At 40.3% G+C, this 27371-nt stretch overlaps 1 protein-coding gene across 2 annotated transcripts in view; it reads right to left on the bottom strand.

Moving 5' to 3' along the window:
* trappc8 (trafficking protein particle complex subunit 8) overlaps positions 1-27371 on the bottom strand; it is a 64600-nt gene that overhangs the window by 13564 nt on the left and 23665 nt on the right. The window contains exons 3-19 of one of the 2 annotated variants that reach the window (XM_072390245.1): positions 26620-26709; positions 24995-25169; positions 24707-24860; positions 23896-23989; positions 23204-23472; positions 22519-22634; positions 22272-22422; positions 20919-21019; positions 20640-20745; positions 20389-20520; positions 17971-18195; positions 13604-13709; positions 3724-3918; positions 2949-3106; positions 2773-2847; positions 1807-1912; positions 1406-1575 (exon numbers count right to left, since the gene is read on the bottom strand). In XM_072390245.1, the coding sequence (XP_072246346.1) occupies positions 1406-1575; positions 1807-1912; positions 2773-2847; positions 2949-3106; positions 3724-3918; positions 13604-13709; positions 17971-18195; positions 20389-20520; positions 20640-20745; positions 20919-21019; positions 22272-22422; positions 22519-22634; positions 23204-23472; positions 23896-23989; positions 24707-24860; positions 24995-25169; positions 26620-26709 (2423 nt within the window). The remainder of the gene's footprint in view (positions 1-1405; positions 1576-1806; positions 1913-2772; positions 2848-2948; positions 3107-3723; positions 3919-13603; positions 13710-17970; positions 18196-20388; positions 20521-20639; positions 20746-20918; positions 21020-22271; positions 22423-22518; positions 22635-23203; positions 23473-23895; positions 23990-24706; positions 24861-24994; positions 25170-26619; positions 26710-27371) is intronic. The other variant, XM_072390246.1, reaches the window with a different exon arrangement.

The raw sequence follows: 27371 nt of genomic DNA, 5'->3' as shown, positions 1-27371 counted from the left end.
GCAGCCACCATAGGAAACTAAATATACATGGAAATCACACTGAACATGAAAACATCCCACAATTAGAACATTACAAACAAGAACAACTCTTTTAAGAGAAAAGGAAAAAACTCAAAAGGCACAAAATATGGAATGTAGGACCAATTCGAACAGAATGAACAAATCGTGAACAAAACCTTCAAACCCTCACTTTAAAGCGCCAAAGAATTGTACAGACTCTGTTTCTGCAGCTGTTGCCTGTTTTCATGGAAATATAGAGACGTGAGGAGTGACTAACAATTGAACATTACTGGAAAAAAAATGTACTGAAACCAAAACAATGTCACACACTCAGACTGCCAGTTAATGTGTTATCTCAATTGTTAGTTAGTATTCTTTTGAATTTTGTCATCACGTGGGAGGAATGCCAATGAGCAAGAGGCTGGACGGGTCACCAGTCCATCACAGGGCCACAAAGACAACCACACACACTCACACTCACACTCACTCCTGAGGACAGTCACCAGTTAACCTGACAGCATGTTTTTAAACGGTGGGAGGAAGCCGGAGAGAAGCCACACATACACGGGGAGAACATGCAGACTCCACACAGACAGAACCAGCCGGGAGTTGAACCTTCCTGTGAGGGGACGGTGCTAACCACCACACCACCAAGCAACCCTCATGGAAATTCTTTGGAAATTCAGCACAATACAAATTCCGAATGGGAACATAGACAGTAGGAGAGCAGAGAACAGGTGTGAAGGGCTGACAGTGGGCAGCATGCACACATTTAGTATTCTCTAAATCTATATCAATATTGATTGATTTTTTTCCAGTACATATACATTCAAATGGGCTTCTCAGAAATGCCAAATCATTTGGCTACAACTTGCGATATCTATAAGGAATCCATCTAGATTTGTGTTGATGCTGTGATTCTCTGCAGAAACACAGCTGGTTATTATGTTGGGACGCTGTTGGACTGCTGCCTTTGAACAGGTGTGTGTAGACACACACACACACACACACACACACACACACACACACACTGTCTGCAGAGCGCCGACTTTCACTTAAAACCTGTGGGGTTGTGATGTTCTTGTCATTTAGAGTGCACAATGATGACATTATATTCTTATTTCCTTGATTTATTGCTTTTTTCTGAGCCTGGTTCAAACACTTGCTTGCTGTGCAGAGGAAGGCAGGAGGGCACAGTTTAAAAACAAACTGCAACCATTTACTTATGACAAACATCTCTCTACGTGTCTTAAAATACAAACAAGAACACACAAGTGAAACTAAACTTCAAACCACAGAGTTAAGCACGGTCTAAAATTAACATTCGTCAAACACCAAATGTAGGTCAATTTACTGTTTTAGACTTTAGAAATAACAACAGAATAGGGACTGCTGGTGGAGCTACCTCCATTAAGGGCATAGGGGGTGTTATGATGGGATCCAGTCGTCGATCTGTACCATGCCGCACCAACATCTTGTCTTCTTTGGTCAGGTTAAGTCGTGGACCCTGGATCTTCAGGTCCTGTCTGCCCCGAACCACCATTACATCCAGTGTCTGCTGGCCTGGAAACAAGACTAAATCCATACTGCATGTTCCTTTGGCCGCATAACAAAAAGACTTCTGAAATAATATGTCCCTGAGACTTTGATTCTGTTTCATTTTTTTTTTGGCTTAAAAAAATAATCAACAGAACTACAAAACAAGAAGAAGTGTCCAAGTTAGGGATGCTAAGAGAGTAAATGTGTGTGTGAGACCATCAGTTCTCATGTAAAGCAAATATGAGCAGAGAGTCTGTATAATTGTACCTTCCGTGTTTAGGGTCATTTCTCCAGGTGAAGAAGAAGTCAGGTTGTAAATGACTCCAACAATGTTCAGCTGACCGGTTCTGTGTGGCAGCAGTTTCAGTCGGGCCTGAGATCAAAGTGACAGTTAACAGCCAACCACAGTCTCATTTACCATTGTTTGTTTTTTTAAATCAAAGCACACACATTGAGTAGGTGTTCACAGTGTAGTTCCAATCTACCTCTTACCGCTCTCACCACTAACATGCTCAACTTTTTCTGGCAGCTGTACATACAACACTTTGAAGCGAAAGAGCAGATGTTTGAAACAAGACTGTCCTGGTTTGTGTAAGTACAATTTCATTTCAGAGGATTAGAAAGCTTCTTGGACTTTGCCATAGAACTGTTGATATCCAAACCAGCCTGTGCTTTCAAACAAATCTTTTGCAAGCTGGAACAGAAAAAATTACCACTGCTGGTCAATCATGCTCAGTAACTGCAAGTTACGATGTCCTTATAATTCAAAAGGTTTTCAAATTTTTAGCACCACGGTATAAATAATCGTGTTTGTTCATCTGTATGTGTAATTTTGATTCTGTATTGGTGTCAGAAAAACCCTTTGCTACCATTTTATCTCCCTGGGAGAAGACACAGCAATATGGCAGAGTGTTCACCTTGGGCTGACAAAGGGAAAATAAAATAAACTAAATTAAAGTTGAGCAATTAGTATGCCTAAAAATAATAGCTCAAAGAAATCATTGAACGCCCAACAATACCATGTCATTCATGATCAGTGTGTGTATACTTCTGATCACAATTATAGATTAAGTGTTGAAGTTTGACAGTTGGATTTCAGACTTTGTAAGACTGAAGGTTCCAACTCCACTGATACTACTTAGTAATATGACTCTTATTTACACATGTAAACACTCTTCATTGTTTCACAGACTTGAATTAAACTCCACAGCTTTACTTCAGAGAGAACCTCACCATTTTGGTCTCTTCTGGACCCATATGAAACTCTTTTATGATCTCTGTGGTGACAATGTCATCTTTCTGTGTCATCTGAAAGATAAAACAGACAAACAAACAAAAAACTTTAGTAATACATTGAAAAGTCAAACTGAAGATGAATCTCCATTCCTAGATTTATGCAGGATGTCTACCTCAGAATCTGGGGTGTCCTCATTAGTGATGGCTCCTCCTGCCAACTCATCAGTCATTGATGTACCATCAGCACTAAACTTCCAGAGGAGTGACAAGTTGGACAAGGCCAGAGAAACCTTCAGAGGGTTCCTGAATGTCACCTCCACTATGATTGGCTCTGTGGAGAAACAGTGTGACAGCATACTGATCACACACAATTCATTACTGATGAACTCAAATGACTCCCATCAATTCTTCAGTCCCTAGCAACACACACACACAAATTAATTGGATTTGATTGGATTACAATGAATTGGACTCCATCATTGAAGTGCCTTGAGATGACATTTGTTGGGATTTTGCACTGAATAAATATACTGAATTGAACTGATGAAAAAACAAGTAAATAGCCCTCCAGATGGTACAGTAATCATCCATCTGTTTCAGAGCCTCCACAGTTTATTTCATAGAGCATTCTGTACAAGCTGTTCGCATAAAAGACAGGAAACTCAACAAAACATACAGAAAAAACCCTCTTTAGACACTAAACCCGCTCTGAAGCTATAAGTTTTAGTACAGAGGGTGATTCCTCACCTCTACAGTAACCTTTTACAATGAATCTCTTTATGCCTTTATGTAAAAAGAAATCTTCTTTTTTCATTTCATCAAATAAGATTATTGTTACTGTGAAAATACAACTTCCATTTGTGGATGCTAAGTAATCAACTCACCTATGTAGTACTTAGGTGCAACCTTGTACTGTGTAATAACATTTTAAGTACGTTCCACTCTTACCCTCCACCACAGCCAGTGGGTGACGGAGGTTATCTGTCTGGTTGTTCAGGCAGCACTGAGTAGGCTGGAAGTTTATTGGGACAATCCCTCGATTGGCAGAAGCTACAAGTTGCTCCTCTAGGTGGCACCACATGGCTGATAAATCCTGGTCATACTCCTGATCCAAAGACACATGAGTGGCTGCCTGTTTTTCTCCTACACAAAGTAAATAAATAAAAAAAAACAAGGATTTGTTGATTTGAAGATTGATAAGAATTTAGAGCTGGCATTCGATTAAAAGGTACTGCAGCAACGGACAAAATCTGACAGTGAGTGAACTCGAGTGTAATAATGCATTTTATCTGAAAGTGCTTTTCAGAACAAACAAAGACACTGTACAATAAAACCACAAAGCATTATTTAAAAAAAACAATCCATGTGCAACAGCACAAAATAAAATGAAGTAGTGAAGGAGATTATGTAGAGTATATTATTTTGAACTGGTGAGTTTTGAGTATGGATTTGAAAAGAGGAAGAAAAGTGATGCTTCTGAAGTCAGGTGGTGGTGAGTTTCAGAGGCGGGGAGAAGAGCACCTGAAAGCCCTGCTCCCCATGGTGGCAAGACGGGGGGAAGGGACAAAGAGATGGAGAGAGGAGGAGGATCTGAGGGATTGGGATGGAGAGGTGATAAGGACCAAATCAGACAGATATGGAGGAGAGAGGTGGTGGATGGCCTATGCAGTGTTTAACTGGAAGCCAGTCAAGCTCCTGCAGAACAGGGGTGATGTGGTGGGTGGAGGAGGTTCTAGTGCTCATGCAAGCGGAAGAGTTCTGAACAAGTTGAATCATATGTAGGAATTTTGAGTAAGACCAAATAATAGTGAGCTACAATAGTCAATCTGGGTAGGGACAAGGCTGTGAACAAAGATGGTGGTGGTATGGGGGAGCAGGAGCGGCGGGGGACTATTATTGTTACTTAGATGGAAGAATGCAGACCGAGTGACGTTATTGTTTGAGATTGGAAAGATAATGTGCTGTTGAGGGTGACACCCAGACTCTTAACATGGGGAGAGGGGGGAACACAAGAGTTGTCAAGAGTGATGTAAGACCATGTAATACCATGTAATCATACCAGAAGAAAGTCACAGTTTAAGAAAATTTGAAGAGAATCATGAATTCAGTTCAGTAAGACAGTGGGTCAGGGAAGGTGGTGGGAGTGTGGAATCAGGTTTAGTGGACAGATAGAGCTGGGTGTTATCCAAATAACAGTGAAAATAAGGAGATAAATTATCAAAACAAGGGGCCCTACAACAGATGCCTGGGGTACACAGGTGGTAACGGGGGAGAGCTGAGAAGTGAAAGACTTGAGCTGGATGAACTGAGTGCGGCCAGAAAAAGGTATGATTTAAACCCGTCTAATGTGGTATATGTGAAACCAATTGAGATTACTCTATTGAGGAGAACTGAGTGAGAATGGTGTCGAGGGCTCCACATAGATCAAGAAAGAGGAGGATGGTGAGTAAACCAGAGTCAGCTGCCATGAGGAGGTCATTGGAGATTTTTACAAGTGCTGTTTCATTGCTATGGAGGGGGCAAAAAGCAGACTGGAACCATTCCTTCAAGTTGTAATTGGTTAAATAAGAGTGGATCTGTGTTGCAACTATTTGTTCAAGTATTTCGGAGAGAAAATGTAGATTGGAAATAGGATGGAGATTATTAAAGTTGTTAGGATTTAAACCATTTTTTTTCAGAATTGGGGTGAAAGCAGCGGTTTTGAAGGAGGCTGAAACAATTCAGGTGGTGAGTGAGGAATGAATGATGGTAGAAAAAAGGGGAGTGGAGAGGGCAGGCAGGCTTTAATCAAAACTGTGGGGAGGAGGTTATAACTTTCTGACAATTAATCTAACACAGATGAACATGCTGCTGTTGTAATAGTATGTATTTCCTGTGACACTATATTGCCAAATGTATTTGCTCATCAGGCTTTACACACAGATGAACTGAAGTGACATCCCATTCTTACTCCATTTAATATGACGTCAGCCCACCCTTTGCAGCTATAAGTTAGGATCAATGATCCTAACTTTCCATCCTGGCTGCCCTGCTTCTGCCCCTAACTCTACATACCTAAGCTTGTTCCTTTCATATGCTTATACTCCTAAGTCCTCCCAAGGAACAGTCGGCTCTATGAAATAGACTCTCATTCTACTCCTAGACCACAAGACTATATCAGGCCATAGATTTGTAGAGACTATTTCCTGGGGAACAACAAGCTTTCCTCCTAAATCTACATGCATCTCCCAATCACAAGCATCCTCTAAGCTGCCTTGCCTCCTTATTGTCTTATTAACTTCCTCCCCCTCTTGAACAAACTGAATTACCACTCTCTTCACCTTTGACCCTCCTAAATTCACCTGCCTTCATTTATCTTCAGTACCTGCAGCTAAGCTTCTTAATACTTGGTTATGTCGCCACGTATACCGGCCTTGTGACAAACTAACCTTACAACCTGACAAAATATGCCTTAGAGTTGCAGTACCTGAACATAGCGGGTCTCCATTTACCCAGAGTTTTAGGCTCTGGGGAGTTCGCAATACATCATATGTTGCCCCTATCAAAAATCTAATACTCCTTTCCTCCATACTCCACAGCTCTTTCCAACTAAGCTTTTTCTTCTCTACACCTTCTCAATTCAACCACCGTCCATTCTTAGCCTGAGCCTTTGTACCACTTAATATTTCCTCCTGTCTACGAACTTGCTCAACAACTAGCTTTCTCCTCTCTTTGGGACCTGCTCTACTCCACTCTACCCAGAGGTTTGCCAGGGCCAAGCCCCAAGCCTCCTCAGCCTATTTGAACATTACCCACAATCTGGGTATGTCTAAGAATTGCTTCTGCCTCCTGAGCTGCCATTCACAGATTTCATTTCCTCCCCTTGGTTGGGTTTGGAACCACCTTACTAACTACAACATCTTTACTCCCAGCTAACAGGAGCTCTGTCATAACTTTAGTATATTTAAACTCCTCTACTAGATTAGATACTGGGAGCTGGAGTATGCCTTTTCCATACAGTGCCACGGTATTTTAGCATCTAGGAACACCTAGCCACTTCCTAATGTAAAAGATAACAATTTTTTCTGCATCAGATAATGGAATCTCATACACAGACAGTGGCCACATCAACCGAGGAAACAATCCAAACAGCAGACACTACAGCTTCCACTTTCTTGGAAGCCCTGATTCATCTATTATATCCGGTTCCTCAGCAACAGCTTTCCGAAACTGCACTGCCTGCTCTGCATCATTTAAGTCTGCCTGGTACCATCTACCTAAACTCTTTACTAACTTTTCCCTATTTATTGGCATTTTTTTTCTTCATCTATGACAAAATTTCTCTCACTTAATTTCCCTCAAGTTATTGAGATACTTCTATACTTACTAGGTTTGATGTTTCAGGTTTGATTTTTGTTAAGTCTCTCAAGTATTCTCGTCATACATGGCACTGTTGTAGTCACCATGTAGGCTCTAACTGGTGTAAGTTGCATGCCATCCTGACGTCTCTCTCCACCTACAACCCACTTGGAAGCTCTAATAATTATCTCCATCGCCATTGTAAATGCTAATGGAGAAATCGTACTCCCTGCCATAATACCTATTTGTAGCCTCTGCCAACCTGTTGTGAAACCTGCTGTACTTAAGCACAGTCTGATATCCTGGAAATATGCTCTTACTAAGTTAACAACAACTACAGGTACTCTAAAATAATCAAACACTTTCCAAATAAGGCTGTGTAGCACTGAACCAAATGCATTTGCTAGATCCAGAAATATAACAAATCTTTTTTCTCACTCTTGGCTGACTGAATCTGATACCAAATCCTGCTATTGTGCTCTAAACACCCTGTAAAACCTGATATTCCTGCCTTCTGCACAGTAGTATCTATTGAGCTATTCCTTTCTAAATAACTAGCTATTCTCTAAGCAACTACACTAAAGAAAATCTACATTTAGGAGCAAGATCATCCAGAGCCGACTCAGGTCCGAGGACTCTTTCTCCTTTGGAATAAGAATGCCTCCTGCCTTACGCCATGCTCTAGGAATAAACTGTTTCTCCCAAACTATTCTCAATTGCCTCCACAAAAACTTTAGCAAACTTAAACAACCCTTTAACAAACTTGAACGGGTCCCTATAAAACGCAGTTTTTACATATTCTTTCTTCTTTCTCTTTTTCCTAAGATATTCATCCCTTCTGAGTATTGCTAGTCTGCTCCTCAATTAAGCACTGTTCTTGAGCTAATCTGAAGGCCACATGAAGTTTGGAGATCTGTAGTGATCGATTCTGCAGAAAGTTGGAGACCTCTGCACACTATGCACCTCAGCAACCGCTGACCCCGCTCTGTCATTTTACATGGCCTACCACTTTGAGTTGCTGTTGTTCCCGATCACTTCCACTTTGTTAAAATACCACTGACAGCTGACTGTGGAATATTTAGCAGAGAGGAAATTTCACGACTGGACTTGTTGCACAGGTGGCATCCTATCAGGGTACCACGCTGGAATTCACTGAGCTCCAGAGAGAGACCCGTTCTTTCACATGTTTGTAGAAGGACTCTGCATGCCTAGGTGCTTGAATTTATACATCTGTGGCCATGGAAGTGACTGGAACATGAAGTGAATACTTTTGAGAATATAGTACATGTCATGATACAGAGCACTAAGCCTGGAGTATATAAACCACATTTCATTAGTTTAATTACAGGAATCAACCACAGCTTCAGTCTCCTCTGATTTACAGCCTACACAGAGCAGAGGGAGAAAGGATCATGGTCATATTATGTTAATGAATTTAAACCTGCATGTCGACAACTTCATCAACAAAAATCAAGCAAAGCAAACGGGACAGAACCAGAGAGCTGATCAGTCATTACTTACTGATAGCAACAAAGAAGCTAACTGTCTGTCATCCTGTTTTTTCTCTGAGCACTCTCCAGCTGTAATATTCTGATGTTCATTCTTCCTCACATTCTCTCATAGCTTTGTCTTGCATCTTTAACCAAACCAAAGTTATTAACTGCAGTACCTCAGGCCCCATGTGCTCCAGGGCACTTTCAGGCCAGGGAATGTACAAAACAAAGACCAGTGTACCTCAGAATGACTCAGAAACACATAGTTCACATAGAACAAAGAACTTTGCCAGTGAATTGTGGAGTATGGCCAATAAAAAGTTTTTCTTAATTATTTCCTTTTCAGGACTTTCAGGGTGTTTATGACATCCAGACTCCAGAATGCAACAGAGGAAGTACAAAAGTTGACCCCATCCATTACAGAGTAGTGTTATAAATATTACAAAGACTTGGAAGATTACTGTGGATATCATGCAGAAGCAAGAAGGAGAGAGACATGGAGTAAAATGAAACCATCTCGTTCCTTGATTCTCTGTCATCAATGTGAGATGTGAAATTGATAGCAAATAGAACAAACAAACTTGGAGCTGGAATATCAGGAGAGAAGTATCAATGCTTCATTGAAACATGGCTGCAGGAACCTACACTGGAGTCTACCGCTCTCTACCATGTTTTCAAACTTTGTGGGCAGACAGAGACCTCAAGCTGCAAATACAATGATGGAGGTGCTGCAGTGCCCGTTAACAACGATGGTGTGATCCTGGACACGTCACTGAGAAGGAGCGCATTTGTGCTTGGGACACTGAACTATTGGCTATTAGTGAGTTTAAGTCCAGTGCCAACCAGTGATCAGGAGATGGTCTTTGAAGCTGAAGAGACTCTGAAGAGGTGCTTTGAGGCTACATAGTGGAAGGCTTTCTGTGAGCCACGTGGAGAGAATATCAAAGACATGACTGAGTGTGTGATGGGCTTGAACAATTTAGTGAGGAGATTCTAATCCCCATGAATACAGGGCAGTGCTCTCCCAATTATAAGCAATAAATCATCAGTGACCTGAAAAAGCTGCTGAACTTGAAGGTTTCATGGAGAGAGAAGGTTTAAAGATACATTCTCAGGATGCGCTGGGATGCATCTTCAGTGATGTGCCTGGGATCTTTAGTGGTTTGGGTTTTTAAACATGATGAACGACATGAATGATGTGTGGTCAGGGATTCAAAAGATCACAGGCCTTAGGTGAAAGAGATCAGACTGATATAAGAATGAGAAGGGAAAAAGAACTGAACCCGTTTTTCAAAAGGGTCAACACTCAGCATGCTCCTCATCTGCCTCCAGCCACACACACCTCATACCCTCCACAGATACACATCTTCCTGCACCTTAGTCATGAATCTTAACATAGCCTCACTAATGCCTTCCCCCACATCAAAACCCAATGAGAGCCCCTCTGTCTGCTCTTTCAGCCTGTCTGTCTCCAGCAGTCCGCTGAAGAACCAGCTGGAGAGGCTGAATCAGAACAACTCTGCGGGTACAGATGGTGTGAACCCAAGTGTCCTGAAGCCCTGTGCAGAGCAGCTGTGTGGGATTCAACAGCACCTCTTCAACCTCAGCCAGGAGTCATGAGAAAGTTCCCGTGCTGTGGAAGACATACTACCTTGTTCCAGTATCTTTTTCTGGTACATGCAGAAGAGACTGTTACTGACTCATCTCAATAAGCAACTTAACACTTTTCAAGATCAACTATAGTTTGCCTATGATCCTAGGGTTGGTGTTTAAGATGCCATCACCTACCTCTTACACTTAGCCTACTCTCATCTCGACAGAACAGGCAGCACTGTGAGGATCACATTCTTTGATTTCTCAGGTGCTTTGAATACAATTCATCCTACACTGTCAAGCTCCAGCAAATATAAGTGAATGTCTCTAAGAGTATCCACAATTATTGCCATACAGACAAACAGACCACAGTTTGTGAGACTGAAGGATTGTGTGTCTGAGACGGTGGTCAACAGCACAGGAGCAACAAAGGCGACTGTACTATCAGCTTCTCTTCACTCTGTATACCTCAGACCTCAAGTACAACTCAGAGTCCTCTCATCTCCAGAAATACTGAGCTGACTCTGCAGTTGTTGGGCTAATCAGTGATGGGCACAGGGAACTGGTTGGAAAAAAAAAAGAAAAAAGAAAGAAAAAGAATATTTAAAAAAAAAAAACGAAAATGACCGAAAATGTAAAGACAACAACGGAGAGGACTGTGCATTTTAGGAGGAACAGGAATAAATTAAGCATGTCTCCGTCCTAGGATAAAAGGTGGAGTTGGTGGACCTAGGAGTTCACCCAGTTCACCACAGCAGACTGGACTGGAAACACAAAACTGAGACAAAGCTGCAAAATTTTTCTTGAGGAAGCTTAGGTCCTTCATTGTCGTAACAAAATGTTGCATATCCTTTACAAGTCTTTTGTGGAGAGTACAATCTGCTCTGCAGCATCTGTTGGGATCAGCAGGATCAAAACCAGAGACTTAAAGAAACTGAACAAAATTATAAAAAAGGGTGGCTCCGTGCTGGGGACTGCTCTGGAGCCCCTGGAGCTGATAACACAAAGAACAATGTTACAAAAGATGCTCAACATAAAGGACAATACTGCACATCCACAACATAACATAATGAACAAACAGCAGTGTTTTCAAGTGTGTTTGTGTAGATTCAGTCACGCAGGTATGGTAATTCTTCTTCTTCCAGGAAGTCGTGCAATTTGACTGCATTTTCAAGGTGAAGGTACTCATGAACACTATGGGGAAAAAAAACGCTCAAAAGACATAGCTGAGTCAAAGATAACACCAAAGTTTCTGAACCTTGGCTGGGCAGACGAGCCTTATTCACCAGGGTGTTTCTTAATGTCAGGGATGCAGCTGTGGAGGCAGCAATTACGGTTTCTGTTTTTTCTGCATTTAGCTGTAAACAGTTGTTACATACCCACTGTTTGATGCTTGCTAAACATTTCATCAGAGGTGACAACTTGAAAGAACAATACAGCTTATTGCCATGAAAGCGGCATCATATGCATGTTGAGGGTGAGTACAAATGACCAATTTACAATAATTTAGTACTGCAAGTGTGTTTGATTTATTGTACAATTTCATTGGACCACTGTGAACTATTCGTTAATTTTATTGCTCTAATGTTACGAGGCAAAATGTTTGATGCTGTACATCATCAGCATAGAGATGATACGAAATGTACCAGTACAGCTGGATTATCAGTACTAGAGGTAAAATGTATAAAAGGAACAGGATAGGTCCTAGGACTGAACCTTGAAGTACCCTACACATCAGGTTTGTAGGTTTTGACATGATTTGATTTGCAAAGACACTGAAGGTTCTGCCAAAAAAAAGTATGAATGGAACCATCTTCAAGCCAGATCAGATATACCGACCACATCACGAAGCCTGTTGATCAAAATATTATGATCAACGGTGTCAAAGGTAGATGTTAGGTCTAATAAAACCAGAACAGTGAAATCCCCAGAGTCAGCTGACATCATAATGTCGCTTGAGACTTTAAGCAGAACTGTCTTTGAGAAAACCTGTGTGAAAATTTTGTGTTTCTAAAAAAGAGATGAGTTGCTACGCTACAGCCAAATGGGAAACAATATAATTCACGGCATCAAACAAGGCCTTCGAGTTTTTCTTATTTGAGGATATAAGCTGCATCATAAAATGTAAGAGGATACCCCAGGACAAGATTTCTTTCTGTCCTGGTAAGGTCTTCTGGTTCCTTACCAGGACAGCCAGTTCATCCGTCTTGTGTGACAGCGAGTTTACGTTTCCCACCACAACCGATGGAATTGAGGCCCTGTATCTGCACCACCTCTTCAGGCGCCTAGCTCTCACCTTAGCCCTGGCTCTGCAGCTCTGATAGAACCACAATTCCCCTGGGATAGGGTTTATGTGTGCGAGTAGTGCGAGTAGCTGATTGCTTGAAAGGACAAGTTTCCTGCTGCAGTTCAATTGTAGAAAAAAAGTAATACCATAGGATACAGTAAAATACTACTCAAAGTGTGTAATTAAAGAGTTCAAAAATTAGAAAAGTACAAAAGGGAATAAAAACACATAGGACAGACAGAGCAACTGAAAAGGCTGCCACTCTAGTTGGCGTCAGAAGTCTTAAGAAAAAGCTGTTCAGCAATAAGCTCTGCCAGCATGCAACTTGCCTGCTTTACATTTTCAGACACACAACCCAACAAACTGACTTGCAGCCCTCTAGATAAAATCTCCAGCTCTTTTAAAGAAAGTTTCCTTAACTGAGTGTTTCTTTTCAAGTAGACCTACTCATCACTTTGGTTGGTACCCAACATCTGCCAGCAGATGAAGTACTCAGGCTGTTGACTTATCGCCTTCATATGGAGCCATAAGAAAGGCAACTTATGAAAGTGTTTACAGATTTGTACTTGTGGTAGGTGTGCTTTGCTCTGTGCAAAAAGCAACCCCTTACTGATTTCGTTTTCCTCCTGGCTGTCAGTGAGTCAATTTACCAAACTCGTAAGTCAAAATGAGCTCCTCCACCGTGTTTCATGGTTCAAACAGATTACATTATTTTTGTGCATACATGATATATGACATTTGATGTATACCAAGATTTTAAAGGACCTTAATGCTCCTTTTTGTCACTACACAGCTGTGGTGCTGCAGCCTTTGCTAATCTGACAGTACTCAGTTCAGACTTATATACACAGAGTTTGGCCAAAACAAGTATTAAAGTGTAATTATGTCTAATTAAACCTGCTTTAACTGGAATACTTCTACGATTAGTCAAGGAAAGGGTTTGCACACCCCTGTTTGTGCCAGGCAGCAAAGAAGTTGTGGAACGACAAGTTTGAATAAATTTGCTACTTTAAAAAAATATTGCACACGCACATTGCAAAATTGATGCAGATTGACTATATCATACAACCGTAATTTAGACAAAGGAGAGATCACATATGAATGACGAGTGCATTACCTTCTGCAAGACGGCGTTCATGTCCAAAGTACACCCTTGTGGCAGAGCTTTGAATGCAGGGAAGCGGCAGCTGGGGAAGGTCAACTTCATTTGCTCCTATGACGCTCTGGGACAAAAGCAAACCATTTTTTTTTTTTTGCCACTGAACCAATTTTCATTTCATGGCAATATTTCTTATACAAGGTTTTATGAAGATGTTTTCACTGCATCGTTTTTAATATATCATCTCCCAAGTGTCTGGATCTGTATACACTAAACTCAACTCAAGAAAACATGGCTTTGGAAATTTTTCAAGATGAACACATTTATTTCATAACTTTAAAGTGATGCGGTTTGTTCTGTGTTAAGACCTGCACATAAAGAGATTGTGGACTTAAAGTATAAAGGATAAAGTATTTTCTGATTCTGACTTGAGAGAAATTTGTGAGAAACAGATTACATGGCTAAATTTAAACTCCTGTGAGAACAAGCAAGGTCCAACTGCTTACTTACCGCTACTTTTTCCCCAGGCTTTGAGCACCGCGGCTTATAATACAGTGCGGCTAATGTTTTTTTCTTTATTTTTTCATGCCGCCAAAAACATTTTGCCTCGTAACATTAGAGCAATAAAATTAACGAATAGTTCACAGTGGTCCAATGAAATTGTACAATAAATCAAACACACTTGCAGTACTAAATTATTGTAAATTGGTCATTTGTACTCACCCTCAACATGGAAAACAAACGAAGAAATGCATATGATGCAGCTTTTAAATTAAAGGCGATCAATCTGAGATGAGACTGTGAGAGCGACAACGAAGAGACTGAAGTGAGTGACGAAGTTTTGAGGCTTTTCAATTTGGACACAGAAGAAGATGAATTTGATGGTTTTAGTGCGCAGCAGGAAGATGAAGAAGGCGATCAATGACTTTCCTGGTAGGCTGCTGTCTTTTTTTAATTTTTTACCAGTGGTGTTACAAGCACTGTTCGAAAAAAAAAGCATTTACGCCACGTATTTGTGCGTTAGTGATAGGTATTTAAGTTAAAAACATTGGTGTTACAGGCACTGTTAAAAGAAAAAAAACATTTATGCCACGTATTTGTGCGTTACTGATAGGTATTTAAGTTAAAACCATTGGTGTTACAGGTACTGTTCGGGGAAAAAAAAAAGCATTTACGCCACGTGTTTGTGCGTTACTGATAGGTATTTAAGTTAAAACCATCGGTGTTACAGGCACTGTTAAAAAAAAAGCATTTACACCTTGTATTTGTGTGTTACTGATAGGTATTTAAGTTAAAACCATCGGTGTTACAGGCACTGTTAAAAAAAAAAAGCATTTACACCACTTATTTGTGCGTTAGTAATAGGTATTTAAGTTAAAACCATCAGTGTTAAAGGGCACTGTTCGAAAAATAAGCATTCATGCCACGTATTTGTGCGTTACTGATAGGTATTTAAGTTAAAACCATCGGTGTACAGGCACTGTTTGGGAAAAAAAGCATTTACGCCACCTATTTGTGCGTTACTGATAGGTATTTAAGTTAAAACCATCGGTGTTACAGGAGCTGTTGAAAAAAAAATGCATTTATGCCACGTATTTGTGTGTTACTGATAGGTATTTAAGTTAAAACCATCGGTGTACAGGCACTGTTTGGGAAAAAAAGCATTTATGCCACGTATTTGTGTGTTACTGATAGGTATTTAAGTTAAAAACATTGGTGTTACAGGCACTGTTAAAAAAAAAGCATTTACACCTTGTATTTGTGCGTTACTGATAGGTATTTAAGTTAAAACCATCGGTGTTACAGGCACTGTTAAAAAAAAAAAGCATTTACACCACTTATTTGTGCGTTAGTAATAGGTATTTAAGTTAAAACCATCAGTGTTAAAGGGCACTGTTCGAAAAATAAGCATTCATGCCACGTATTTGTGCGTTACTGATAGGTATTTAAGTTAAAACCATCGGTGTTACAGGCACTGTTAAAAGAAAAAAAACATTTATGCCACGTATTTGTGCGTTACTGATAGGTATTTAAGTTAAAACCATTGGTGTTACAGGTACTGTTCGGGGAAAAAAAAAAGCATTTACGCCACGTGTTTGTGCGTTACTGATAGGTATTTAAGTTAAAACCATCGGTGTTACAGGCACTGTTAAAAAAAAAGCATTTACACCTTGTATTTGTGTGTTACTGATAGGTATTTAAGTTAAAACCATCGGTGTTACAGGCACTGTTAAAAAAAAAAAGCATTTACACCACTTATTTGTGCGTTAGTAATAGGTATTTAAGTTAAAACCATCAGTGTTAAAGGGCACTGTTCGAAAAATAAGCATTCATGCCACGTATTTGTGCGTTACTGATAGGTATTTAAGTTAAAACCATCGGTGTACAGGCACTGTTTGGGAAAAAAAGCATTTACGCCACCTATTTGTGCGTTACTGATAGGTATTTAAGTTAAAACCATCGGTGTTACAGGAGCTGTTGAAAAAAAAATGCATTTATGCCACGTATTTGTGTGTTACTGATAGGTATTTAAGTTAAAACCATCGGTGTACAGGCACTGTTTGGGAAAAAAAGCATTTATGCCACGTATTTGTGTGTTACTGATAGGTATTTAAGTTAAAAACATTGGTGTTACAGGCACTGTTAAAAAAAAAGCATTTACACCTTGTATTTGTGCGTTACTGATAGGTATTTAAGTTAAAACCATCGGTGTTACAGGCACTGTTAAAAAAAAAAAGCATTTACACCACTTATTTGTGCGTTAGTAATAGGTATTTAAGTTAAAACCATCAGTGTTAAAGGGCACTGTTCGAAAAATAAGCATTCATGCCACGTATTTGTGCGTTACTGATAGGTATTTAAGTTAAAACCATCGGTGTTACAGGCACTGTTAAAAAAAAAAAAAGCATTTATACCACTTATTTGTGCGTTAGTAATAGGTATTTAAGTTAAAACCATCAGTGTTAAAGGGCACTGTTCGAAAAATAAGCATTCATGCCACGTATTTGTGCGTTACTGATAGGTATTTAAGTTAAAACCATCAGTGTTACAGGAGCTGTTAGAAAAAAAAAAGCATTTACACCACGTATTTGTTTATGTTACTATACTTATTTAATTAGAAGTTTAAAAGATCACTTGTAACATCTTTCTGTGTAAATATCTCATATTACATTGTGGACACCCGTGGCTTATAATCCCGTGTGGCCCATACAAGAACAAAATGGATTTTAAAATTAGAGGGTGCGGCTTATATTCAGGTGCGCTCTATAGTCCAGAATTTACAGTAGGTGTGTTTGTAAGATGTAGGTTATGCAGGCCATAATAACCTTCAACAGGCTTCTTTTCTTGGTTCTTCAGTTCTGACAGACTGATGGTAAGTATAAAGCTTTAAACTGTTGTGGAGCCATTCACACCTTATCCTGAAAAACTTTTTTGGAAACACCCGTGTAAAGCAGCATTGTCTCACATCCTCTACATTGACAATGATTTGAATAATCTCTTCAGAAAATCTTTTTTTCTTCCTCTTGACAATGTTCAAATTAGTATAATCTATAAAATAAATAGAAAAATAAATAAAAAATAAATAGGAAATAGCTCAGTTACAACTCTACACATTTAACCCTTTCATGCAAGAATTATGAAAGCCTCAGTCAGGATTTTTTCCCCCCAAGTGTTTTCATTTATCTTTAGGCATAAAAAGAACAAATTGTTATTATCTTTTTTTTTTACACCAATTATTTAAGGAGTTACTTAAATGTCACGTGGAATGGACATTGCGCATCTGAAGAACAGAAATGGAAAATGTGATGCTTTAGTGGCCTATGTGCAACTTTGACAAAAAAAATAAAAAATTTATTATGACATGAAAGGACATCGTGCATGAAAGGGTTGAAATGGGATAATCACATATTGTAAAACTAAACACACCAGTGACACTAACTGAGGGCAAGTTTAAAATGCTCATCATTATCCAAATAGTTATCATCACTTCATCTCCAGATGCAGGGAAGCACCACTTCCAGCAGCTTCTGGAGTATTCTTTTCTTTCTACAGATTTTCACTTTGGTCTTAAGTGTCTTTTTTTTTTTTTGGTCACGTTAAATACGCTTATCATTGGGATCCCAATTTTCATGGTCCTCTCCTTACCGCTTTTTTTTTTTTTTTTTTTGCTGAGTGGAGTCTTTAAACGTGCTTGGACAAATTTCCCTGTTTATTGGTAAAGTATCTGGCTAACTCTGTGAAAATTATTTTAAAATCTTTGTTGACCAAGAAGGAATCTAGGCCCCTCAACAACTTCAGTCTGAATTCATAGTAAACCACAAGTATGAAGCTATGAATCACAAATTCGATCTTCAGGAAGACTTGGTCAAACCTTTTCAAGTTACCTTATAAACATAGAGGTACTCTCTGAGAAAGGCGGCCTGCTGTGTGGCCGTCTGTCTGCTGTCATTGATCAGGATCTGTCTGAAGGCTGTCACAGCATTCTCTAGTTGGCCAAGAGTGTAGGACTGCCGACCAATCGTGAAGTTGATGTGATCTTCAGCCAAAGACCAACCCCTCTCCTTGTACACCTGCATGGCCTGGCAGTAACACCGCAGTGCATGTCTCCTCTACATCAAGAGACAGAGTAAGGAAGTATTAAGATATATGTACTCTACATATGTCTCTTAGGAGAAGAAATTACGAAGAAATAATTGGAAGGAAATGATTTGGTAGATGATAAAAGACAGACTCCAGAAGTACCACAAAGAGTGAAGAACTGGTAAATGGACTGTACTTGTATAGAGCTTTTCTAGTCTAACTGACCACTCAAAGCGCTTCACTACGTGGCATTCACCTCACTCACACACACACTCATACAGCACGTCTTAAGGCTTTCTAACATTTATACACAGATGGATACATCAGTAGGCAACGTGGGGTTCAGTGTCTTGCCCAAGGACGCTTCAACATGTAGCCTGGGGAAGCCAGAGTCCAACCACCGACCTACCGATTGGTGGGCAACTGAGCTACAGACGCCCTAAACATTTAATCATTCATCTAAATAAAAATGTACTCTCATAGCAAGTCCTTCTCTTCCTCCATTGGCTCTCAATGGAACAACCTGGACAGGTCACAAGTCCATCACAGGGCCAAACAGAGACACATGAGACAAACAATCATCCATGCTCACACTCCCTTCAAAACACGGTTTCCCATTTTTTTTTATTTTAAATTTATTTTGATATGAGCAAAGCTCTTTTAACTTGTGATGTACAGAACAGGATTTGTTCAGGACCAATAACAAGTAAAGTCTCAAGTCTCAAATGTCTAAAATGAACGTTCTATCATTAGACATATACCATTTGGTCCAGATAAGACTGCATTGTTGTATGTTATGGACTGAAAGCATGTACTGTTTCATCAATATATGTGTTATATCCTTAAGCACTGCAGGATCAAAACTGATCAGAGCACGGTCACTTGATAGGACTATTTCCATCCAATGTGAAGAAACGCCATGAAAGCTTGTTTGAAGTATATAAATGTATTTGGAAATGTGTGCTTGCTCTGCACCACAGGATACATTAACAGACATTAATAACACTGTGTAGCCTGAACTTCTCATGCATAACTTTAATTTCAGTGCATTTTTCACTTTTTTGTCAGTGTCAACCAGGAATTTTATCAGGTGTCCCTGAAATTGTAAAAGTGGGCTATTTTAAAACAGCAATTAGATTAACGTTAACCTACATCTACGCAGACTTGGCTTAGCAAATTATTTGGTAACTGTTAACCTAGGCTACTTAACCAAAGTCATTCCCAAATTTCCCAGGCCGCTGCAGATAAATCAGCAGCGCTGCAGTGAAGAATGAAGCTATAATCTGCATACAATTTACAACACCGTTTACTTTGATTAGTGTGCTAGTGGTGCCTGTCGATACACGCCAAGTTTCCCTTTCACATTACAGAGAGACCTGTCCTTGGGTGTTTTCAGGTGCCTGATGAAGCTGGACGTAGTTCAGCCGACATCATTTATCCTGATAGGCCGTTTGCTATCTGTGTGAGCGTTTTATAACCAAATGTGACAGCATATGGCACAGTTCCAGATGAGCTTGATGTTGCCATGGTGACAGTAGTTTTGATATTAGTGGCTGCACGCATGCGTGAGGCTATGCTGCGCTGAGCCTGCCATCAGCCTTGTCATACATCGGAATGAATGGAATAAAGATCAGAAATAATGATTTCATGAAATTAAGATAAGTCCAAGTCAAGTCTCAAGTTTTTTGAGGGCAAGTCTGAAGTCAAGTCTCGAGTCTTTGTTTGTGCAACTTAAGTGCGACTCAAGTCCCCATCTCTGCCCACCGCCAAATGCTGGAGGATGTTGCAGGCAGCAGAACGTTCTCCACAGGGTCTCCAGACTCTGACATGTCTGTCACATGTGCTCAGTGTGAAGCTGCTCTCATCAATCAGTGCAAAAACATTTCTCAAAAATCAGAAAAAATATAAATCTCAAAAATACCAAATACACTAAATATGATTGAAACAACTGCAACTTGCAGCAACTTTAGTGTAGTGCAGTGTTTGTCAATCCTCGCTTAAAGACCTGACCCATTCATGTGAATCAGGTGTGCTGGAGCAGGAAAACATGGAAAACATGCAGGGTGGGGTGCCCTGAGAACCAGGATTGAGAAACACTGATGTAGTGAATTCTAGAACATAATGTAGTTAAGATGTAAGACAATGAAGGGGGAAAAAAAAACAAATACAAGAACTGGTCAGCACTAGTGTTAGGGAAGGCCACAGGCGAAAGAAAGGCTTACCTGTCCTGCTTTGCTGAAACGATGACCAGCCAGGATCATATGAAAGGCAAACTTGCGCACCATAGGGTAACGCATGTTAATGAAACAGTGGGCTGCCTGCTCCAATAGCAGAGCACTACGTAGGTCAGAGTCCTGCAGAAGGAAAAGCAGAATTCATCTGCAGCAGTTTCACTTAAATACTCGTGTGTGAGGCATAGCCGGGGGAATTTTAAGGAATACAACAGGACAAAAACTGATACATGTCCTCTAACCTCACTGGTCATCTTGATGAGAAGAGCTGCAGCCTCTGAGTACTTTCCCTGACTCTTGAGAATCTCAGCACTGAGTAAGGCACAGCGCTCAGCCAGCACCATGTTCCTGTAAAGGACAAAGGGAAGAGATACACTTTCCAGCTACATTGTGAGTGTGTAAATATGTCCACCCCAAAGTGCTTGGATTTAAATGCAACAGCACACCAGCTTGTTACCCCAAAACTGACTTTAAATACAAATAGCAGACAAAATTCAAGGTAATAAGACAGTCAGTCATACTTGCAGACATCTCTGTAGGTCTGTATTGCTGTGTCCATGTAGTGTGCAGGATAAGGTCTGGGGGCTCCAAGGTGCAGAAAGGCTGACACTGCAGCCATTTCCTACAGAGCAGATCAGAGGAATAGATGGAATATGATGGGGGGGGGGGGGGGGGGGGGGGGCTATTTAACTGAGGAATGTCAACAATACGACTTTGTATGCAAGATGTAAATAGAGATGATCAATTCTGAAAAGAACACATTCTTTAGCCTACAACTGAAAAGCTGAGTAATGACCAATGAGCAGAAAAGAACATGGTAGTGTTGTTGCTACTGCTGGATATTACCCTGACATGGCATTATGGAGAAGGAACACTTTATTCTTTGTGTCTTTTTTGACTTGTGTTGAGGCCCTTCTTCTTCATTTCAAGCCAACATTTGAACCAGTGAACACCTGACATAAGAGTTTTAGTTCATTAAGTTACACAAAAACCTTTTTTTACCTTTGGACTAAGCTCACTTGTTGATCAGTTTAAAGTGAGATTTATTCATGTAGCCATGTTTTCTGAGTAACATGCTGTGAAAACAAACACAGGCCTTTAAAAGGCCTTTAGGAAAACAACAGTACTGCATGGATCAGATGTAGACACTGATTTTGGCAGCTGTCGCCATTTTGTTACAGGTGATGATAAAAAAACCCTAAAAGAGTTTGAAATGTACCACTCACATCTGTCCACCCACTAAAAATAGACCACTTTGATCACCTTAAAGCTATGTACTGACCAAAAAAGGTTTACTACCATTCAACACTAAACTGTTGAATCCTGAACTTTATTGAAAAATTCTGAACAAACAAATTCCATTGAAAGTTGAAGATGCTGGTAACTCTTCACTCGTTAAAAATACAAAAGACTCTCCTCTCAGGAACATCGAACCAAAACTGACATAAATTTCACGTGCGTGAATGAAAAGATAGTGTAGGACTTCATAAAAATTCACCTGGATTTCAACTGTCCATTAAAGAGACCCCCATTTTGAGAACTTTTGGTTTCAGTACCGCTCAACAGGGCTCTACTCTACTGTGCAGGTAGCACCCCCACAACGTGGGCATGAGTAGCTGCTTAGCATCATGGGGCCACATGAAGCTGCAGGGTGACAATAACAACTGAGCCATCTTCACTGTTGGTTCATACAGCATGCTCTTGGATACTGGTATTATGCACACGTATAAACCATCTCATAAAAATGCTCTTAAAAATGTATGAAATACTTCCTACTGTGGGAAAATGAATAAAGAAGAAGCATTACTTGTTAAAGCAAGGATCTTGGAAGAGGAATTGTAATACTTTTTTCACGAGAGAGTGTGTGTTCTCACCAGCGCCCCTGCTGCATACAGCATGGCCTGGTCAGACAGAAAGTCTTTCTTTGCAGTGTGGTAACAGCTGTAGGCCAGCTCGTAGTGCTGAATCAGGAAGCAAAGGTCAGCCATCTTCCTGATCTGCAGCTCAGGGGCTTCAGGAGGATATCTGGCAACACAGAAGGGTGAGGTCACATCAGCACTGTCCTCACACAGCTCAAGCATCATGTGCAGTGTGAGGACAGTGTGGAGGCTACGAGCTCACAGAAGGCCACATGTACTCCTTGGTTCAGTGATGCTCTTCTCTGGAACTTTTCCTCCACCAAACCACTTCTTGGTAGCCGTAAATAGAGATCGACTCAGACCCTTCCTTGAAATCAGCTGTGGAGGACATTCAGGGGTGTGAGTACATGACATCCAATACATGCAGCTTGTTGCCGTTAATGGTGAGGAAACAATAAAAAAAACAACATTAAAAGACATGTAAAATGATTGCTGTATGGTCTGACACTACGACCTTCCATTAATAACACAAGTGTGACATCAAGGAACCAGAAAATATCCAATAATCCTAACGGTTGGCAGGTGAAAAAGACTCGTGGAAACTGAAACCAAAGTCCCCTTACTAAACCAAAGATTCATGAAAATTAAGTGCTGTTCACTTGTGCCAGTTCAACGGTGTGTTCCTTTTGAAGCTCCAGCTGACAGCAAAGTGGAGTATAAAACCGGGTAAAAAGGATGGAATCCCAACTTTCTTTTAAAATATCTTTCAACAAATAAACATTTTGGCTTTCTAAAAGATACATAAAACATTTACTAAATTTGCTGGAATTATTTGTAATACTAGTTTAATTATGAAAATACATTGTATTTATGAATGTAGACAGATTTTCAGGGTTGAATTAATGCACAAGGAAACATTTGTTGAGAGCCAAGAGTTGGACCTATACCTGGTCATTCAGTTGTCGGATGTTCTTTTCAATGTGTGGCAGCAGCCCCCTGAAAGTGAATTCTTGGACAAACTGTCTGATGTGGTCATGGTCACTGAGGGTAAGACAGGCCCCGTGGCTCCCTCCTCCTGACAACTGGCTGTCTGTATCCCTTCCACCTCTCTTCAGGTCAGTGCCGACATCACTAAGAGTGTGTAGGCTCGCAGAGCTGCTATCTCCATCAAGCTGAAGAGGATGAGTTTCCAGGCTACTAGATGCTCCATGTCCATCTATACACGCCCATCAACAACCACACACACACACACACACACACACACACACAGGTGTGAACTGTCTGTTGCAGAATGGCTCTGTACTTGTTTTCAAAAGAGGAGCTCCACACAACTCATTGTATGTGCCACCCGTTTAGGCTGAGGAATTGTCCAAGGTGTTTCAGTGCCTGCTCAGACAGTGTGAGCAATATGGCCCGGAGGTGAGATACTACGCCCCAGAAGAAAACCAGCAGTCACAGAGAGCTCAAAATGTCTAAATGAAACTGCCAAAGACAACGAGTGACATTTGCTTGTTGGAACTGTATGTGAATTGGACTAATGTGAATTCATCAGATGTCAGTGGATTATGATTGTATAACAATGACATTTGATGTGATTTGGTGCTATGTAAAAGTACAAAGGGAAAAAAGAACGACTCACCTTTAACTGCTGAGTTACTGCAGTCCACTTCGGCTGCACTAATATTGTTCTCAACAGCAGCACTATTAGCGGCTGAACTTACATCAAACATGTCCTGCAACATAGATGTTAACTGTGTTAACACAAGAAACATTTTTGACAGCCCTGTAAAAAACCAGAATGTAGTTTTAGTCACAACTTAAAGAGTAAACATTTGCAGAAACAGTGATCAGAACTGCTGTACCATTTTATGAAGAGAAGTATCTGAAAGTGCATACCTTACAGTTTCAAAATATCAGTGTGAAATGTGCTATGATCTAGCATTTGGGGAAATAATACACAGCCTTTGCCAAAAACTCTAAAAAGCACAAATGCATTTCTGATTCCTTGCTTGTATATTTTCACATTTCCTCTAATAAAAATCAGGATTAAAATGATGGAATAGCTGGGGCTGGAGTTAACACAAATGAATAAAGGCCAGGCTGGGGCCGGAGGGATGAAGGGCAATGCATACCTGTCATTACAATGTGCATGCCAAAGATAAGGGGAAAAAAGAACCAGAGACCTACAATCATTCAATGGTGCCATTCAACCCCTTCAATCTGAACCAGCTGCTGTTTCATATGATATGTTCTATGTTAATAGGACCTAAAACGGGACATTTTACTCTGAAACTTGCAACATCTTGATGGGATACAAACCGAGATACGACACTGCTATGTTTAACACTCATGACATCGCTGTCTGCATGTGGTATCAGCGTACCTCATCTGATCCCTGGCTAAGTATCAGTTACAAGGTATCAAATGCAGTGGGGGTGGGAGTCGGTTACCAGGTTACGTAGATTATTCTTGTAGAGGTATTGACTCCAAGGGTCTGGAATCTGTTCGTCCTCTTCCGCTGAGAAGGCACGGGAGTTGGTTTTCAACAGATAACAGCCCTGAGGACCATACCTTTGTTTCATATCCTCATAAACACTATCTGCCCTGAAAAAAATAGGAGCACACAGATTAACTACGGAATGGTTTATATACAAATAGCAATAGAATAGAATAGTAATCTTGCATAATTGAGATTTTAAAAGGATTCTAACTGTACTTAGTAAAGATGTACTTCGTACCTCTGTTCATCTCCTTCGCTCATGTCATGCAGTAAGACATAGTACTTGAGTGTGTTGGGGATAAACCACTTGGGATTAGTGTACTCTCCACTGTGCTGAATCCTGTGCTGCTCCTGGGACAGCTTGAGGAACTGCTCCACTGGGACTGCCTCAGTGGAGGACACCACCAGCAGGCCTGTGACAACCAGCATGTCAAGGACACAACAAAACAGAGTTGCTCCCACAGAACTGCAGGGTAGGAGAAGAAGACTACCACTATAAGAACAAGAACACAGACAAATCAGCAGCAGAAGAACTAAAAGTAAAAGCACAGGTAGCAGAATGGCCACCATTTTATTTGAATAGCCTATTTCATTACATGCCAACCCAGTGTGCTCAAATATGACAGAACCCTACACTTAACACATTTACACACAACACAGGTTCACACACACGGATATAATTATAGACTTGTGAGAACAGGAATGTTTTGAGCTTAGTTTAGAAAGTAAGCAAAGCTGTAATGGTCCTCAGATCAGAAGGTAGTTTGACCCACAGATTGTATAACCCCATCATTTTTACAAATAAATCTCAAAGCTTTATAATTTAGCACCAAATATTCGCTTTGTCTCCTACTAGCTGGATGAGACCTTGGTTCTATCCAGCTGGCTGGTTAGATATAGAGCAGGAGGATAGTCTGCTTCATTTCACTGATATTCATGCATTTTATTTAGTTTTGTTCATATAATATATATATATATACATTATATACATATATAACTTCCTTTTGGGATAAATAAAGTCTTGCTTCAGTTCCTAATATTATCTGAATTTCAGCAGCTTCAGTAGAAATATGAACAGCCAAAGGGAGAGTTCTTTAGAATTCCACAGGTCAGGCACTTTGTAAACACAGCAATATCACATAAACTGGTCCGATGTCTGAGTGAAATTCAGTTTCATTAATCAGTCAGCGTGCTCACATGCACAACGGAGTCAAACAATGGTTGGTGTAATCTGGCCACCTAACTGGACCACTGCCTTGTCCCAGTACACATGAGAGGAAGGGAACCCGCTTATTGATTGATGTATGTCTGACACTGGAACTCTGTGGACTGTGGAAGTATAATGTACAAGACATTCAGCTGCTTCTAACCTCCACTGTGGGAGATCCTGGTGCATGGAAGTCCAGCTGAGTTCACTGCTCAGATGCTGTCTTTAAGTTTTTATTAGAGCAGAGCGACAGTCTGGAAATGCTTTAAATGCCTGCCAGCTGGCATGTAGTCTTAGCCTGATTTTCAGTCCCACTTTCTGATGCATTAGCCATTTGAATTAAAAAAAAAAAAAAACAATGGCAAGACATTGGGGGATGGTCAGCCTACACTTTTGTACATTCTGATATGCTTAATTTGACACTGTCCTATTTCTTTTTATCTATTAGGTTTTCTGTATTAATCTATTGCATTTTTCTTCTTACTTTCCTTCTTTTTGGCTTTGATCTTATTCTGCTTATTCTGTCCCAAAAAGGAGCACTGTACTTTTTTAAAATATGATATACAACTGCTATGCAAATGCTTCACAATAAAAATATCAGACAAGATATTAGAACCTGATATCAGTCAGTACCAGCTCTTCTGTCAAAAGGATACAGGCAAGATAGTGGTTGAGAAACTCATGGTCAGAGGCAGGCATAGACTGCAAGAAGTTCTCTCTGTAGGCTTCAAACCAGGGTGTGGTTACTAGAAATAAAAAGACAAAGTTCAGTATGGTTTCAGCCAACAAACAATCCATTCATTGTTCGATACATCATTTAAAAAAATATTCTTTAAATAATTTGGGGCTAAACTTTGAGTGGTCTGTTTGTGACCTGGACTCATCTTTTTACTTGTTATTACATTATAGGAGTCTCATTTTGGGAATGAAGCCAACAAGCGCTTCCTCGTGTTTGTACTGCTGAGTGAGCTGAGAAGACGCAGTATGCATAGCCAGCTGTGATTGGGCAGTTCCAGAATGACAGGTTGCTCCAATTGTGACAAAAAGCAATGAAATCAGAGCATTTAACTTTAATCACTGAACCTCTTGCAGCAGTTTTCCTCTAAGACATAAATAAAAACACCCAAAACCCCACAGAAATGTGTGTCATGGACAAATTCTAAGTAAATAAGCTACAGGGCCCCGTCGTGTAGGTGAGGCTGTGTGAACAGAAGAGAATAATGGCAGCCGCGGTGGTGGTGGTAATGATGTAATTTAGAGTGAAAGAAGGTAAATGTTCAAATGTTTCACAGCTGTTATGCTCTGAGCAAAAAGAAAAATGCCTAACATCCCAAAGAAATGTGTAGAATAGACAGAATTTGAGTTAACATAGCAGAAGTGGACTTCCTAGATTGCAGCCTGTTTGATC

Source organism: Leuresthes tenuis, unplaced genomic scaffold (assembly GCF_036924035.1).
Source record: "Leuresthes tenuis unplaced genomic scaffold, fLeuTen1.0.hap1 SCAF_7, whole genome shotgun sequence".
Classification (NCBI taxonomy): domain Eukaryota; kingdom Metazoa; phylum Chordata; class Actinopteri; order Atheriniformes; family Atherinopsidae; genus Leuresthes; species Leuresthes tenuis.
Note: the sequence above shows the minus strand (reverse complement) of the source record. Positions and strands in the feature narration are given on the sequence as shown.